Source organism: Carassius carassius, chromosome 18 (assembly GCF_963082965.1).
Source record: "Carassius carassius chromosome 18, fCarCar2.1, whole genome shotgun sequence".
Lineage (NCBI taxonomy): Eukaryota > Metazoa > Chordata > Actinopteri > Cypriniformes > Cyprinidae > Carassius > Carassius carassius.
Window position 1 is genome coordinate 11,173,745 of NC_081772.1, and position 18,025 is coordinate 11,191,769.

Genomic DNA, 18,025 nt, shown 5'->3' on the forward strand with positions numbered 1-18,025 from the left:
CGCTTTATACAGGGTGCGCGACGGTTGAGACCTTTCCGCCCTGTGCGAGTTCCTTCATGGGATTCATCCATTGTGTTACTGGGTTTGTCAGGGCATCCGTTTGAGCCCCTGGAAACTGTATCGGATAAGCTCCTGACTCTGAAAACACTTCTTCTCATGGCTTTATCCTCCCTTAAGAGAGTTGGGGATTTACAGGCTCTCTCTGTCTCACCCTCGTGCATGGAGTTTGCACCAGGCTCTGTGAAAGTGTTATTGCGACCTAGGCCTAATTATGTTCCTAAGGTCGCATGTAATCCTTTTCATTTTCAGCAGGTGGTCCTGGAGGCTTTTTCTCCTGCTGCGGCAGAGTCTGGAGATCTAAGTCTTTGCCCTGTGAGAGCGTTAAAGACTTATGTGGATCGTACTGCCCCATGGCGTGAGTCTGACCAGCTGTTTGTCTGTTTTGGACATAAGAATAAAGGCCATGCAGTTACGAAACAGCGCATGTCCCATTGGCTGGTGGAGGCTATTTCCTTGGCCTATGAGGCGCGCAGGCTCGCTTCGCCCTTAGGAGTAAAAGGTCATTCCACGAGAGCAGTGGCTTCTTCTCAAGCCTTTCTCAGTGGATCTTCTTTGGATGATATCTGTGCTGCGGCAGGCTGGTCCTCACCGAGCACTTTTATCAGGTCTTACAGTCTGGATGTGAGGATGGCTCCTGGCTCCCGGGTTCTCTCCGCTTGAGCAGATGCTTCCTTGGATCCAAGCTATCAGGTACGTCAGGCGTGATGGTATAGCGTTCCCATACGTGGTGACGTCACCGCAGCATCGAAGTGACCTATGAAAGGGAACATCTCGGTTACGTATGTAACCTTGGTTCCCTGAATAGGGAACTAGATGCTGCGGTTCTGGCCGTGCCATACCTTGATAGCTTTCTTCTCTTCTTTGTCATGAAATCTGAGGTAAATGGCGCGCGGCACCAGGTATATATATGCTTACGCATGCTGGGCGGTGCCACGCGCTATTTGGCCAATAGGATTGGCGGGATGGTATAGGGCTTCAGACATTCGTCAAACCGAAGGTGTTCCCATACGTGGTGACGTCACCGCAGCATCTCGTTCCCTATTCAGGGAACCAAGGTTACATACGTAACCGAGATGTTCCCTTACAGTCAATGCGAGCGTCGCAAGACCTGAAGTAAGTATGCCCACACTCGCGTCGCTGAAGCTCACCGGCGCCATCTTGTGCACCTAGTCCATAAAGGCAGGAATATCTGTTTGTCTTTCTGTCTGTTTGCATTTATATTTTGCCAAGAACCGTTCATCCAATCGACTTCACGAGTGGCAGGTGTTTTGCAGCGGACAAAAGGGAGTGCAGTGTTGCATTTCGGTACAATATGGACACGCGACACGTTCAGAATTAATAAACTTTTAATAAACTACAGAACAGCGCGAACCGGAAGGGGCACACCTTACGCGGGCAGGGTTTATATACTAATTGTATCTACAAATTGTATTTGCATAGCCTATTTCATATACTCTGTATGGGTATTTGTTCACTGTGTAAATAATTCAGTTTCTTCACTACAAGTGAGCAGAGAAAAGCTACTGTATACTGGAGATGGGTCTTTTGTGTAAATTAAGAAAAATAATCCTAACCTCAAATATTGCATAGGCTACCATGTTGAAGTATGAAATAAAAAATATGAAATAAGAGAGAGATGGCCAAAATATGACAAAAATTAAAATTTATGACAAAAATGTGAAAGTAAAAATGCTTTGAATTCAGGCCCTTTTGCCTTTGTACATTTTGCACATTTTTAGAAAAATAGATGTTCTGGAATATCTAAGTGACTGCTCATGTACTGAGAGATAGTATCACAGGGTTGGTTAAAATGCAGGTTCTGCTGTATTCACATTCACCATTATACAATATATTTTAAATGTTCAGTATATATGAGAAATGTTTTGACAGTTACAGTTGCTCTGAGCATTTAATATTGTGCAATGTTGTTGAGAAAAAAAGTGTGTTTTCTGCTCATAATCACATTCAAGCATTTTGCGAAACTGTCCAGATCAACAGACTATCATCTTCGGAAGAACAAAATAAAAAGATGCATGATATTGCATAATAAAAGTTCTTTATTTAGCTTCATCCATCATGCCATTAACTATACGTCACAATTGACATTTTTGTACCAAGGTTAGTATTTGAATAATCATTTATACAAACAGAATAATACAACAGCATAATAATGAGACATTTATGGCATCAGTGATTGCTTTATATACATGTTGCTGTTACACTTCAGTTAAGTGTACATTGGCTGCTATGTCCATTTAAGAATGCTCTTTCCAAAAGACGGTAGTGTTTATTTCATTCGCTGTTTGTTTAGAATGATCAATTTACTGAAAAAAAGGCAACGGAAACTCAATTTGCTGTATTCCATTATTTGCATTAAATAATTCATCCAAACTGGTCAAAATGTTGCTATAAAATATACTTATAGGCAGCAAAACAAAGATGGCAAACGCTGTAGTCAGTTCATCTAAGGTCTGCAGCAGCTTATTGTAGAAAGTGTTAAGGTGAGCAACAACAGTTTCTAAGATGTCAGACTTAATGCTTTCCACAAATTCTTGTGCTTTATCAACCATCTCTTGAAGGGTCTGTCCTAGTTTCTCAAGAAACACATCAAGGCCTTCTGCTTGCTTCATCACACCTGCTATCATAGCTAGGTGACTTCTCAGGGTACTTTTCACATTTTCTTGCACCTCGGCTACAGTCATGACCTTTCCAGAGGAAAATGTCATTTCAACTGTGCTGAAGTTTTCCATTAGAGTAGAGAAATATATCTCCTGATTGTTAGCGAGTTTCTCCAACATTTCTGCAAAAATAAATCGGATTTTGATGCAGATTTCAGGCAGAGTAGCTTCGTCCATTCCAGGCAATTTATATTTTGTCTCTCTCAGGAAGTTGATGGCAGCATCAAGCAGGACCTGGATAGTCTTTTGGTATGTAACAACTACACTTCTGAAAAGTTTAGACAACTCACTATGCCCAGAATAAGAAGAGCGGTCAACTCTTAAAATATTTTCAATTTTTTGAACAATGTTAAACAGTCTATTTATTGCATCATCAATTCCATATTTTTCAGCAAATCCTTGAACACAGGATGGTATATCTTGTAGCCTCTCTATCAAGCCTTCACCCATATCACGTGTGGCCAGTAAATTGTAGCTGACCAACAGTACTTTTTCATTTCCCTTTGGTACTGCTCTGATGATCAGAATTTCAACATCATCTCCTGGGCCAGACTGCAGAAAATGCAATGATTACAATATAGAATGTTTACTATCTATATAGAATGATAAGAAACAAAGGTTGTTAGCATGAGTTAATACCTCAGTTTGAAGGAGTAATGAAATGCCACTTACTGCATAACGGCTGTAGATCCTCGCATTAATCTCGGATGGAATCTTTCCTTGAAGCTGGAAGCCAAGGTGGCCAGTTGTTGGTGTGGAAACTGAGGCACTTACCCCATCGCTTTGAGCAGCGTAGAGAAAGTTTACATCTGTGAATGCTGGGCTGGTGATGTCCACATTCATGGTATGGCTAGGATCACTAAGAAAAGAAAAAGAAAATGAAGCCATAAGCAGTGTTGGGAAGGTTACTTTGGAAATGTAATAGGTTACAGATTACAAGTTACCCTATTTAAAATGTAATAGTAGTGTAACTTTTTAAATTACTTTAATAAAGTAATGTAACTAATTACTTTTGAGTACATTTTGATTACTTTTATAAATTTCTAATGAATGTTAATTTGCAACTGTTAATCATCTTCAACCATTTTACACCATGCAGGTTTAACCTTACAGTAGTGCTCAATACTGTCAGACTTTCACCATCCTTCATCACTTAAATTAAGATGATCACATTTGAACACATCCACCACACAATCAGACTTTACTTAGAGATTGATCTGAAGTTCAAAGCAGATTTAAAATCAAAAGAAATAGTTTATAGATACTGTTTTTGAAACCAAATCTTTGCATAACTACAGGCATCTAACTGCATCTAACAATGGTTTGGGGAAAAATAGTTAATAAAAAAATAAAAGCATATACATCAACTCAAATACGGTTATCTAATAAGCATGTGTCCTATTTTGTGTACTAAACTCCTGAAACATTGGTGTCTTTTTGAAACACTGCTGTCTCTTTGTATATGATATGATGATAGTTTCTCAAAATAAGTAAAAAATGCTCATGAAGTGACTGTTCTAGAGATTAATTTCCATGAGGGGCGGACTGGGGAAAAAAATAGGCTGGGAAATCTCACACTCATACACCCACAACCCATTCTGAAACATGGACAACCCTTTTTTTTTTTTTTTGGACCTGACATGAAAAAGATTTGAATCCTTAGGTTGGGGGACTTGCAACGTAATTAAGAGTTCTCTCCTGAACTGCACCTTCACTTCCATTATCCATCCATCTCTCTCATGACTTTAATACTGAAGATTTTTATTTGACTTTTACCATGTTTTGTAAGTGCAATTTTGTTTTTTTGGCAAATGAATTACCACTTGTATTTATTTTTACTACAAATTCCATAGTTAAACCACGGTTAGTGCCATACCATAGGCTATATTAATTTTCCTAAGGGTTGTGTTTTTGTATCCACTAGCTCCCCCTAAACCTATGATAAAATATGATGATTTGTCTGCTAAATTACTACTGTAACATTACAAAAGATAATAATGACGTCGTTTATACAGTATTTTGAGTGAGTGTGAGCAATGTGCTGCTGCTGCTTGACTAAGTAAACAAAGACAAAACTACATTAGCATATTTACAGATGAAACTGACCTGCACCTGAAACCCTGAACAGAAGTGTCGCTTCTCTGCTCCAGCTGTGCGCGTACACAGTTCACTCCGGTCTCTCTCTCTCGCATTGATTACTCGGAGTCTGATCCAAACCGTTCGGCGGAGGCGCGGAGAGCGCGCGAGCCCAACCATTGCCAGTCACGACTAACCGATTCATGATTTATTAGAAATGTAATTATCGAATGGCGGATTCGGAAATAATCGCTTTAGTATATTCGGCCTGCAATTATAGAATAACAATATTAAAGTAGAAGGCCAAATCGTCTGCCAGGCCACCGGGAATAGTCCCGGTTCTCCCGATGTCCAGTCAGCGCCTGATTTCCACAGACACGCAGAACGTGCAGGATTCATATTCACAGACATCAGTCCATATCGGGTTTTGATTCAAGTGTACTGACCTACTTTTGATTTATTCGTCCAAAATGTGGCATATTGCGTCCGCGTTATAGGCTGAATTCCATTTTTATGACTCGATTCTACGAATGTGTTTTCCGCGTCTCGGAGATAATGGGCCATATGTTTTAGTGCAATTTGGGAAAGAAATAAGCTGTATGTGGATGTGTGTAAATATTCAAATGTAATCCTCTTTGTAATCGTTACAATTTTCATAAGTAACTGTAATTTAATTACTCATTTTTTCTTAGTAACTGTAACTGATTACTGTTACATTTATTTTGTAATTAAATTATGTAACGCCGTTACATGTAACTAGTTACTCCCCAACACTGGCCATAAGTATGCTTAAAAATGACAGTTTACACACAGGACTCATTATGACTTAAAGAGCCTAAAGCAAAATGTTTAATTAGAATTCAATGAAAAGTCAGAAGTTATTTTCATTTTTTACCCCATACGAAAAACATTGCTGAAGTCCATAGTAAAGTCACCAAGTGTAAGAACAGCATTTGCTCCGACAACAAGGACACCATTCTCCATTGTAGTATTCATGAAGCCTATTTTGTGTGAAAGCACAAATCAATTAAGCATACTGAGAACAAATATTGTAATTTACTCTTAGTAAAATTTTTTATAATTGAATGATCTTTATGCATTTTTATTTTTGTCTGTGCAGATACTTACTGTCAAAATTGTACCTCAGGAAAACAACTGGTGAAGTGGCTGTAGCCTTGAGAACAGTTTTGTAGAATGGTGTACTACCATCTAGTTTAGCAGCAACACCTGTGGTGTATACTGGAGAGATGATCTTTGAGGTGTAATCAATTTTCTGCTTGGATACACTAAGCTCCGCCAACACCATCTCAGAGATCCTAAGGTCACCGAATGTGCTTGGTTGAGACAAGTGAATTTTCATTACAGCCACCAGGGACTTTAGCAAATCCAGATCAACTGTAGCCTGGCCAGTATGATCTCCCTTTGTGTTAAAACCTCCAATATTTGCTTCATTCTTGGAAGAAAACTTCAGCATAGCATAAACACGTTCCATAGCAGTTTCCACAGACAGGTGTTCATCAACATCAAACACTATCTTGAGATTTCCATAATTCAGGTTGCCATCGGCAACAGTCTTTAAAGCATATCGCAAACTGTTGCCATTCAGATAGATAGATTCGTCATAATTAATAGCTCCCTTTACAATACCACTATCTAGGAATGTTCCATCAATGGTACCCTTTATGAGAGTCTCAGCAGAGATAAATGTATGAGTTCCTTCACCTTTTAAGATGTTTTCAGCATTTCCCTTACCAACAAGCTTAATAATGGGAAAGTCAAATGTGTACTCTGTCTTAAAAGTTAAATCCGCTTTTGGATGGGCCTTATTGTCAGCAGTAAATTGGTGGTTGGCTTTAGCTGTAAGAATAGGTAGGTTAATCTTTGCAGTTGTGGTTGCAGACAGTGCAACTTCAAAGTTATCTGTGTTTATGGTTACAGTGCTTTCATGGGTTCCTTCAATGTGGCGATTTTCCAGGAGCAGAGAATTGGCTACTTTTAATCCACTTTTGGTGCTCAGACTGCTGGTTCCTTCAAGCTTAGATTTCAGTCCCTCAAACTCAGAGGCAGTAATTGCTCCAAATCGAATTACAGGGTTATCTTTCCCATAGATACCAGCATTAGCATTAAGGCTGAATATAGAGGACTTGAATGACACTTCAGAGATTAAATCACCCAGAGGATGGATGTTAATGAGACCAAGATCAATAATGGGTGCAGCTTTACTCTTCTGGTAGACAATCTTTGCATCTACATCAATAGCCTGGTCAAAGTTGGTCAACAAATGCTTAAGTCTAGTATGTTCATATAGGTTGATGTTGCTGATTTCTGGAGTGTTAAAAATTATAATCAATGTTTCAAACTCAATAGGTGGGATGCTGAATGGAACTGTCAGAAATTCCAAATTGGCCTCTTCATTTACTCCAGCATAAATGCCAGCCTCATCTCCATTGTTGGCAGCTGTAAAGTTGTGACTGTATTTGTACTGGTTGAAACGAGCAATTGCCACAGTACTCAACTTCTGCATGTCAGTATTTAAGATAAGAGCATAATCATTCTGGAGATCAATCTTTGCAGTCAGAGGGTCTTTGAAGCTGAGTTTAGTATTAGCCTTGTTTTGGAAATCAAGGATCATCTCAAAGGGTTGCACTAAGATGTTGGAGGAACTAGAAAATGTACCACTGAGCAATCCAGTGAACTTTGTGTCATAGGCTGCCTTCATCTCTACCTTCATTTCTCTGAGATTAGCCTTTCCAGAAGCAATTAGAACGTAATTTTCTCCGCTATCATAATTTCCTTCAATATGGGCATTAAAGTCGAAGTATTTCAGGGCAACACCTTCAGCATTTATTTTCTGTTTAAACTTTAAAGATCCACATTCGACATCTGTAGAAATTACTTCGCCATCTGTAGAAATTGTTAGTGTGGCTGTTGTTGGAGTAATAATTATAGTTGAGATACTCTTGGCGGTGAAATCATCAGAATCATCTTGCACAGATATATGGCCCTTGGCTTCTTCTGTCATCGTCAGAAGGATTTTTAAACCATCCTGCTTAAGAGTGACCTCATTAGTGTAAGAATGGTCACTGTTCCATGAAAGCGCAGGAATTCTTACCTTGTCAGTATATTCTGTTTTAATATTTGCAGACATTCCATCCTCCAGTGCGAAGAAAGCATTGTTAAGAATGTTAGCAGTAAGGGAGGCAATAGTTATCTTCATATTACTCTTGGCCACAGCCTGGGCTGAGAAGCCGTAGAGTGACACTGAGGATTGATGGTCAAATGCTAGGATACTGTGAGTGATCTTCAGGGTTTCAGCAACAATCACACGACTCATCTTAGGGATGGCAAGCCGAGCTGTGGAATCCAAGGTATATTTAAGAATGTCATATTCAGATGATCCATGTGAGGTTATGTGCCCTGTGAATTGTGGGGTTTCTGCACTTTCAGTAGAGTTTAAGAATTCCATGGTCGTTCTCATGTTGAAAATTGGAATAGTGACCATAACCTCACCATAAAGCTTTCCGAAGCAGGGTATCATGACCTCACTAGGGACTGCAGGGAGAGTGAATTCTGGGATCTGCAGGTCTGATAATTTGTGCTCCAGAGAGTATTTGGGAATTTCAGGGAAGGAGATCTCTGGAAGACTGATCTCTGGCAGTGTGATGGCAGAGATGTCAGGCAGGTAGATAATTCTTAGGTCGCCAAAGATGTCATCAACAGATGGCCTTTCATAATTGGCAATGAAGTTTAATAGGTCTAATAGTCCCTGCCTGATATCATCATACTCTATTCTGACTGGTGGCACTGTGTAATATTGCAGAATAATAAACTCTGGAAGGTCAATCAATGTAGAAGGGAGGCTGAATTCCTGCAGCTTCTCTAAACTTATTTTTATGGAGGGTACAACAAGGTCAGTGAGTGGGAAAGTGAAAGATGGGATCTCAAATTCAGCTGTTTTCAGTCCTGTCTTGACTCCATCACAGATTTGCTTCAACTCAGTGACAATTGCCTGATCTTTAAAGATGGTTTGAATTATTTCCATAACAGCACTGCATGCATCTGTTGCAATGGCAACTACCTTAGTGTAGATACCACTCACTTGCTGCATGATTTCTTCTCTGATATCCATGTCTGTAATTCTCTTCCTGAGGATCCTATCAACAATCTCCTTGATTTTTTTGGCCACATCTGCAACTTTGATTGTTCTTAGCTCCTCGAAGCAAGCAGTAAGAGATGACAGAGCATAACTGACAAATTCCCTGATTGCATGGAGCTTTTGGCGGATCTCAAGTGACAAACTCATTGTGTAAAGTTCATTAATCAAGTCCTTGATTTTCTGGTTGGCTTCATCCACAAATACACTGTAGTCAAATGATCTAATATGTCCGATGCAATGGCTTAGGCAGTTGTTTAAATGCTCAATGATTTCGTTTACCTCTGTTGTTTTCAAGTAGGTCATGGCCTTATCCAGCATCTCTGTGAGGGGGGTCAGAATAGATTTCAAAGTGCTACCAAGAGCCTTAACAGTTTGTTCAATATTGAACTTCTTGATAAGTTCAAAAACCTTTTCCAGAATTGCTTCAATCTTCTTGTCAACCCCAGATTGCACCAGGGTTTCTCTCACAATGCTGTAGATAGCATTCAGCTTCCCTACCAGTACAGTAAGCAGTTGTTTTGCTTTTTCAACAGTCTTGTGTATTTCCTCTGTAGGGATTTGAGCCACCAAATTGTCTGCATAGTCTCTGAAGTTGGCAGAGGTTACAAAGTTCTTCACATCCTCAATAAACTTTCCTTGTTCAAAGTTTGCAACAAACTGCTTAAGTTCACTCCAAACCGCCTCCAGTGTGGATTTAATAGCATACTGTTCCTCAAGATCTTGCAAGAGGACACTGCCACTGCCCTTCAGTCTCGTTACATCAATCTGTTCAATTAAATTTTCTACAGCCTCAATGACAGCTAGAACTATGGCTCTGATGTCATATTTCTCATTGAATGCATTGAGTTCTTCTGTTAGTTTCTGTATTACAGTGTCACATAGTGTGCCACTTGCAATCATTTCTCTCACAATTTTTTCTATCTCTTGTACATGAGTGTCCAGTTCAGTGACTAACTTCAACATAACAGTGTTTAGATTAATCAGACACCCGATTCGATTGTGATCACACGATTGAATGGGCGTTATCAGCGGTTATCAGCTGATATATATGGGCCAGAAGGGGGCTCCTCCGCCTACTAGAAGGCTCAGAAGGCTGTTATCACCCATCCACATGGTTAATCACCCACAAATGTACAAGAGCAGGACTACTAGAAGGCTCAGAAGGCTGTTATCACCCATCCACATGCTTAATCACCCACAAATATACAAGAGCAGGACTACTAGAAGGCTCAGAAGGCTGTTATTATCCATCCACATGGTTGATCACTCACAAATAATCTACTGGACGACGCGGTAACGTTGCGACATTTCCAGCTTGATATCTTCAGGTAAGACATTAAAATGATTAAACTAAGCCTTTAAGCTGTAATTAATTAGCCAATAAGAGAAAACAATACATACAAATCGTATTGCGTGAGCGTGACATGATTGTTGATGTAATATGAGTAGCCTAGGCATAGCCGTGTATGTTTGTGCATTTCTTTATAATATAGTAAAATGTTAATTGTCTAATACTTTCAAATACTGTTTAATTTCTTATTTGTGTTTATGTTAAAAAAGAACGTTGTATGCATATGAATTAGTTGGGGAAAACTTGCGTCATGTCGTCATCCGATCGTCATCCGACGTCATGCGCTTCATTCTGAGCAAAGAAGAGGAAGACATAATTTTGCGGCCCTCGTTTTTATTAATCTTTAAATAATCTTTTTCAAAAGTTACTTCTTTCCAGGTAAATGCAACACATAGTGCACACAACAAACTTACGTTTTAGTATAAACTATGTTTGATGCAATACTGTCTGTTTTACTATATGAATATCATGACATAATTTAAACTTAACGTTAACGTAGTCTGCCTGAGCGCACATGGTTAGCATGGGTAAATGGTAGCATTACAAAAGCTGATAATAATATACATTATTATATATTATAATAATATTATATCGTATTATAATATTCCTATCCATTATTATACTACCAAATAGTGGTAGCATTATAAATCGTCGTATGTTAATATTATTTGAGTGAGTGTTTAGAATGTTGTCTCAGAGTTTAGTATAGGCCTATCTGAAATGTGTGCATTTGGGTAATTTAAACCCTTCATGTATGTTAAATTAATTATGCATTGCATTCGTCTTAATCAGTACTGTACATCAGATACGATGTTACATAATGAAGATGTGATTAATATCCCAGATGCGTTTGTAAATGCTACATGTGGGATGAGAAATGCATAATGTAATGTACTTAGCATTTGCTTTGCCATTTATTATATTGGTTTTGAGTAAGGAAAACGACAATGGAGCCATCATTTTGCAGCACTCGTTTTTTAATTTTAATAATCTTTCCATATTTCTGAGTACTACATTTGCATGAAATACGCGCATTGCGATATGTGTCTGCAAACGTAATAGCTAGGCCATATTACGTTATTAGCCTGTCTCTACTTTACATGCTGTATGTGAGCATTAAATTTGCTAATAAGCATATTTTTATTTCTGAAGCTAATGGGGGAATTTAGTTTATAGTTAAACGCAAAGTTAAACTGTAAAAATTGCTTTTTACACACTGACAGTAAGGCTTATTCCAAATATTGTGTATGCTCGATAACGCTTCACTGAAGCCATATCATAGGCCCAACGTTACCCATACTGACTTGAGTGAAATATTCAAACCCAAGACGTATTTTATGGCTGTTTGGAAACCTTGGAATATTGACTATTGTGTGTAGCTAGCTGTGTATGTATTTATCTAATCTAGATAGCTAGCTAGCTGTGTATTTATTTATTTATCTATCTTGCAATATATATATATATATATATATATATATCTAACACTCAAAATATCCCTCATCTGACTGCATCCCATGTTCACTGATGTGTTTCTGTCTTTTAGGCTGTGATAAGAAATACGGGTTGCACTTTGCTTTATGTAATAATTGGCAAATATTTTGATTTCAGATATGGGAAAAGCACTTAAGACCACACGTTTCAGGAACGTTAAAATTAAGGTGGTGAGGAGGACTATCGCTGGCCCTGCAAAGGTTTCTTACCTTAGTCAAGGTCTTCCCCAGCCCAACTACAAACAGACCCACCCTATTACATCTCAACAGGCTGAACTTGATGATACGACACCAAGCTGTTCTGAGAGTGCATACAGTAAGGCAAAGAAGAGAGAGCTTCATGCCTGGGATGCAGTCAAGGATGACATGCTTAAGGTGTCGTTTGAATGTTCAGCACCAATCACTACCCAGTGTGTTGTCTGCCAAGAACATGGTGATTATAGGTGCATTAAGTGCAGCACCACTGCAGTGTTTTGTGAGGTTTGCCTGAAGAGGACTCATAGAAATTCACTGCATCTTCCTGAAAAGTGGAATGTAAGAACAATAGCATGCAGTCTTACATTTCTATTGCTATACTTGCATACAGGCGGCAAACTCACAGTAATTTCAACATATTCATTAGATACTTCAAATTGTTTTAGCACTATGCAGTATCAACCTTTAGTGTTTGTTGTTTTAAAAACATTAGAGCTCTCAATCTTTCTTACAGAATGTCTACTATGAGCCATCCTCCCTGGGGTTATTCCTGTTTTTACCTGAAGGCCATGACACCCATGCTGTGTACACAAAGGTCATGAAGGTCATTGTCAGCACAGGTTTGTCATTTTACCTGATACAAAATCTTAATGTATTGAATTTTCCTGACAGGTTAATGAATTCAATCCTATTACATGTGGAGTAATGATTTCCTATAAGGAATTATTCAAATTTGTGATACAATTTTGATAAAAAAAGTTGTTTGCTGATTCCAATCATTACAAACATTAAGTTATAGGTGACACACTCAAGTGATTTGGTCTATACTGATATGGTAGTCTATATAGTAGTACTAGGTTATGTTTTATGTTATTTTCCTCTTTATATTTGGCAGGACGGCTCTGCACCGTGACAGTCAACATGTGTGCGTGTGAACCAGAAACCTGCACTTTGCTAAGGTATGGGCTTTGGCCAGCAACAGCCGAAAAGCCCCAGACAGCCTTCTCCATCCCTCTGCTGGAGCTTTTTGTGTGTCTGTCACTGGAGTGTCAGGTTTCTGTGGAGGGATTTTGCAACACCCTGCGCTGGAAAAATAACCTCACACTTGCAGAGGTAAGTCAAACTGACTTACCGCAGAGGTCAGTTTGAAGTAGGCCTGGGCGATAAATCGATTGAATGAATTAATTTGAATTTTTTGTTGTGGGTGATTTAAAAAATAATGAATCAATTTTTTTGTGTAATGCCGCATTGTTGGCTCCCCGGAGCTTCCGTAGTGTTAGTTTCGGCAAGCGACAACCAAAACATTATAGCACACACGAATCAGCAACAGCAAGCGACAACTGCCCATCTGTCTGCCAGTGTGTCTTTATAACGTTAATCTCCTCAGCTGAAATAGACGCCTGACAAGACCCTAAACACGTTTTGTTCACTGTCAAGGCATCGTGAGTTCATGTTTGACAGCAGAAATGCACGTAAGTTAGCACCCTTGTTAGGGAACTTCGCAAAGACGTGCTAGCTGAGAGGAATCTCGTCAAAGTTGACTAATAGTGTTCATTGATCTTTATCAATTTTGATGTATTATTTATTTTGCACTTTGCTAAATTTTTGACAGTAGGCTACGCGAGACAGGCCGAGTGTGTCAGAGAGCACTCGATAGTGTGCGAGAGAGACAGTGTGAGCACAATATAGTTTGTTTATAAATAAATGAGACATTTCAGCATTAGGATAATCTCTGTAGCCTATTGGCATCATCTGCAACGCTTTAGTTTATCATGGTTATTAAATACAACTTCAAAATAAACTGGGAACGTTCAATGATAACATCTTTGTTTGACCGGTTGTGATTTTTTGTTAAACTGTTCACTTTTGTGAAGAAGAAAATACTTCAAGTAGGTTATACATATTTCTACCATTTGTAAAAGTTTTATAATTTCAATTACAAATACTCTTTGTATCTATATATTACATCATCAATCACAGTATGGTATGGTAATAACATCAATCATTATAGTAACGATAATATTTTAATATTTAAGTTCGGTGTCTTTCACATTGTCCCACTGTAACATTAAAATAGTGTAGATTAGTCTACAATGTTTTATAATAATAATTTGTTGTATTTAGTGTCAATTTCTTTCATTTAATATTGGGGGAATCCAAGTTATATTTAAAAAAATGTTTTTAAAGTAACGCAATAGTTACTTTCTCTGGTAATTCGTTACTTTTGTAATGATGCAACTCAATTACTAACTCAGTTGCTTTTTGTGAGAAGTAACTATAACTAATTACTTTTTTAAAGTAATTAAGTAGGGGGGAAATCAGAAAAAAATCGTAAATTGAATTAAAAAAATCTGAGATTTTATTTTTAGGCCATATCGCCCAGCCCTAGTTTGAAGTCTTGTATGTTAATTGAAAATTTAAGTTACAGTTACATGCAAAATTATTCTTGATATTTTCCTGTAAAATAACAACTTCTGAGTAAACCACCATCACCAGATGTAAGTATATGAAACAGTAATGTTTTCCCTGACTGCTGCTTATACCCTAGGTTAACACACTCTACAGAGCCCTGGTGGGAGAATCCATATCCCATTTTAGGCATCACCACTTCCGACAAAGAAGTTTGGTCGATATTTGCCCACAATTAGATGATGGAACCATATGCCCAGCATGTCCAAAGGTTGGTTCTAGTTCCAGCATGGTTCTTGTTTGATTAAACTAATGGCATAGAATTAATATCTGCAAATTTAGTAAATTTTTGTATATATTATTATAATAAAATAGTAATAGTATCAATCTGGTGCAGATACAAAACCAGTATTGTGTAAAAACACTGTAAGTGTTTGTTTTCCAGGCGGATGGAGATATGATTGTCACATTGGATGCCAACTTTGGCCTTGTGAGGAAGCAAAGCTCAGGTACAAGTGTGGTTGAGCCATTACATGGAACCCGCATGTTTGTTGATGAAAAGGATGTAGAGGAATACCTGCTATCACATCTTGACAGCTCAAAACCTCACGAGGTTAGTCATAGTTGCATAATTTCACAGAAATATTTTTGCAGAAATATTAATTAAACTTGTGAAAAAAGATCATTATTCCTCCCATAAAACTATGTTTTCCTTAAAACTTTAGGACTGCAGTAACTTCAAGGCTGGCAATGTGCTGAGGTCACAAAAACAAGCAAAGAAGCTTGATGTTACAGGAGTGTTTGGAGCCTCTTGTCGTCATGAAATGCCCCTAATGTTTGTCAACATGAGCCAAGGAGAACGGCAAGTCTATGCCACAGTAGTGACTGACATCTCTTGACTATTGACCCAGTGTTCCAAAATGATAATTCCCCTGTTTGATTCTACCTATTCATAAAATGCTTAGGATAGCATAACCCTAATTATTATAAGCCAAAGTATTATTATTATTATTCAGTCACCAAATATGAACCTCTTGGAATGTACAGTATATGGGAGATTCCAAACATTACAAAATTTTTACTTTACCACCCTTCCATAATCTTCACTATTATAATAAAATATGACAAAATTGATTAAAGTATTGAATTTGATGCTGGAGATTGTTTGTATAATTTTTCACTTTTCCTCAGCAAAAAGTGACATCATAATAATTTTATTTTTAAAATAGATTAGCCTATCCCCTGTATGTCATCGATGAGCTACTTCGAAGGTGTGAGGATAAGAACATATACCTGCGAGTGGTCTATGACATTGCCTGTGTTGTTGCCTAACATTTGCATGTAAGTACTTTCTTTTTTCTGTGTAAAACTAAATTATTGTTTTGATAAGACATTCAAAGATAAAATTTACTCAAAATTATGCCATACTGTGTTCTGTCAGAAATCGGGGGAGGGCATACCACACAACATCTCCTTGGCCATACCAGCATTTCATGTTTATGGACACAAATTGCCCTGCCAGGTAATTTATTTACTTTATAGAGACATCAGGACCTCATCATCACACATCATTCACTCCCTGTTTGGCCACCATTTCCTGTCTATCAACTGCACATCTGAAATTAAGTAGATGTGCCTAAAAGTAATCTTTAATCTAGCATTTTTCCTACCTGGTGTTTGTCTAAACTTGTTACAAAGATGCACTGTTTAGGACAGTACAGTGGAAAACAGATGATTGATATAACCAAATGTAATTTCTTTGTTTTATGCAGATTACTATCTAATTTGTACAATTCTTAAATTAATATAAAGTAATAAAATGTAATATAAAATAATTCAAGCTACACCTAGGCCCTCTCCTGCTGAATGGTTAAGGTGAAAGCATAACACTGCACTCACGTAATATAGAGTAGGTCTACCTGCTGCTTTGAGAGATCTGGGATGATACACCATAAAAGACAGCAGTGTGAGTAGAGGAAAATATCACATGACTCGTAACTGCGCATAGCAAGTGCGCGTACACACACACACACACACACACACACACCAAACACACACAATATGAACACAGTAAGTGGACTACTTGATTACTATAAACAAATTATTTTACACATTTCCAAAGGAATGATTCTGTCCCAAGCTTTTTGATTCATATAAGTGGTTGATCACTGTAACCGTGATCACTATGAGCACTTTCCACTGTAGTAGGATCATGCTCAGTGTCTGTGATATTCTACCACTTTCCTTTATTAACCGATCAAGTACAGCACTAGGCGGCTTGAAGGGTTTGGGCTCACAGACGGGGAAGGAATGGAAAGGCTGTGGTCATTTCTCCGAAGATTTGCCAGAGTCACAAAGGAGATGACTCCATCTCACCGCCTAGACCTGTTGACTGATGCCCTTTTGCATTATGGACGGAGAAAATCAACTGACCTAGGTTTGTTCACTGTCTGATGCATAACCTGTCAAAATTCTTTGCTGGTGGTTTACTGTTTATACATTTTATATTTTGTGGAGTGAAGCTGATCACTCACAAATTGGTCACTTTAAGTCTATTAAACTGTCTTTGCAGAGATGCAGCTCCTGCAAAGACTAGACAAAGCAGAGAAAATATCGATTCTCGCTCAAGAAGACATCTCATCTGTCATCAGAGAGGCACCAGGTAAACAATGCGCATAAGAAATGGGTAACAATAGTTGTAAATGGGTGAATTTTTGATTCCATTAAAGGGACACTCCACTTTTTTCGGAAATAGGCTCACTTTACAACTCCCCCAGAGTTAAACAGTTTACTTCAGTTTTATTGTGTTCTTATCCATTCAGCTGCTCTCCGGGTCTGGCAGTAGCATAGCTTAACATAGATCATTTAATCGGATTAGACCATAGCATCTCTCTCAAAAAAATGACCAGTTTCAATATTTTTCCTATTTAAAACTTGACTCTTCTGTAGTTACATCATGTACTAAGACTGACGGAAAATGAAAAGTTGCATTTTTCTAGGCCGATATGGCAAGGAACTATATTTTCACAAGGAACTGAGAAATTGCCAACAAATGCCCGAAATCACAGGCAAATCGCTGCTCGTTTACGTGAGTGACAATCACGCAGTATGAATGAGCAAAGACGCAATCTGAGAGAATCGCCGACGCCCGTGAGATATTTGGCATGCTAAATATCTGGAGCTGTCGGCGATTCACAATCCTGCTGTGTGAAAGTGTTCTGACTGAAAACTACATCGGCGATGACCAATATATGTATATAAGTTCCTGTTTGTTAGTTATCCCTCGTCGGTCAATGTCTGAGCATAGCTCACTGTTTCGTGTACCTTAGCTATTGGATTTAAACCACTTTGTATCTTCGAGTTCGTATAGGCCTAGAAAATAGCAACTTTTCATTTTCCGTCGGTCTTAGTACACAATGTATCGACAGAAGACTCAAGACAAGTGTATTATTTTTAATTTAATACTGTGAAGCTGCTTTGGGGCAATCTGCATTGTGAAAAGCGCTATACAAATATACTGGACTTGACAAGTTTTAAATAGGAAAAATTTAAACTCTTAGATCATTGTTTTGAAAGAGATGCTAATGGTCTAATCTAATCAAATGATATA

The 18,025-nt window shown here is 38.2% G+C and overlaps 2 protein-coding genes across 2 annotated transcripts; one reads left to right on the forward strand and one right to left on the reverse strand.

Annotated features, from left to right (window-relative positions):
• Positions 1–2,099: 2,099 nt before the first annotated feature.
• LOC132092361 (apolipoprotein B-100-like) lies at positions 2,100–8,966 on the reverse strand. The gene is made up of 4 exons (XM_059498558.1): positions 5,943–8,966; positions 5,710–5,815; positions 3,411–3,597; positions 2,100–3,290 (listed from the first exon to the last, which is right to left on the reverse strand). The coding sequence occupies exons 1-4, from the start codon at positions 8,941–8,943 to the stop codon at positions 2,382–2,384; spliced, it is 4,203 nt and encodes a 1,400-aa protein (XP_059354541.1). The 5' UTR covers positions 8,944–8,966; the 3' UTR covers positions 2,100–2,381.
• A 2,965-nt stretch (positions 8,967–11,931) lies between these two features.
• On the forward strand, positions 11,932–15,314 carry LOC132091712 (uncharacterized). Its single transcript, XM_059497843.1, has 6 exons — positions 11,932–12,186; positions 12,521–12,626; positions 12,902–13,119; positions 14,555–14,686; positions 14,861–15,028; positions 15,141–15,314. Exons 1-6 carry the CDS (start codon positions 11,932–11,934, stop codon positions 15,312–15,314), a joined length of 1,053 nt encoding a protein of 350 aa, XP_059353826.1.
• Positions 15,315–18,025: the final 2,711 nt, after the last annotated feature.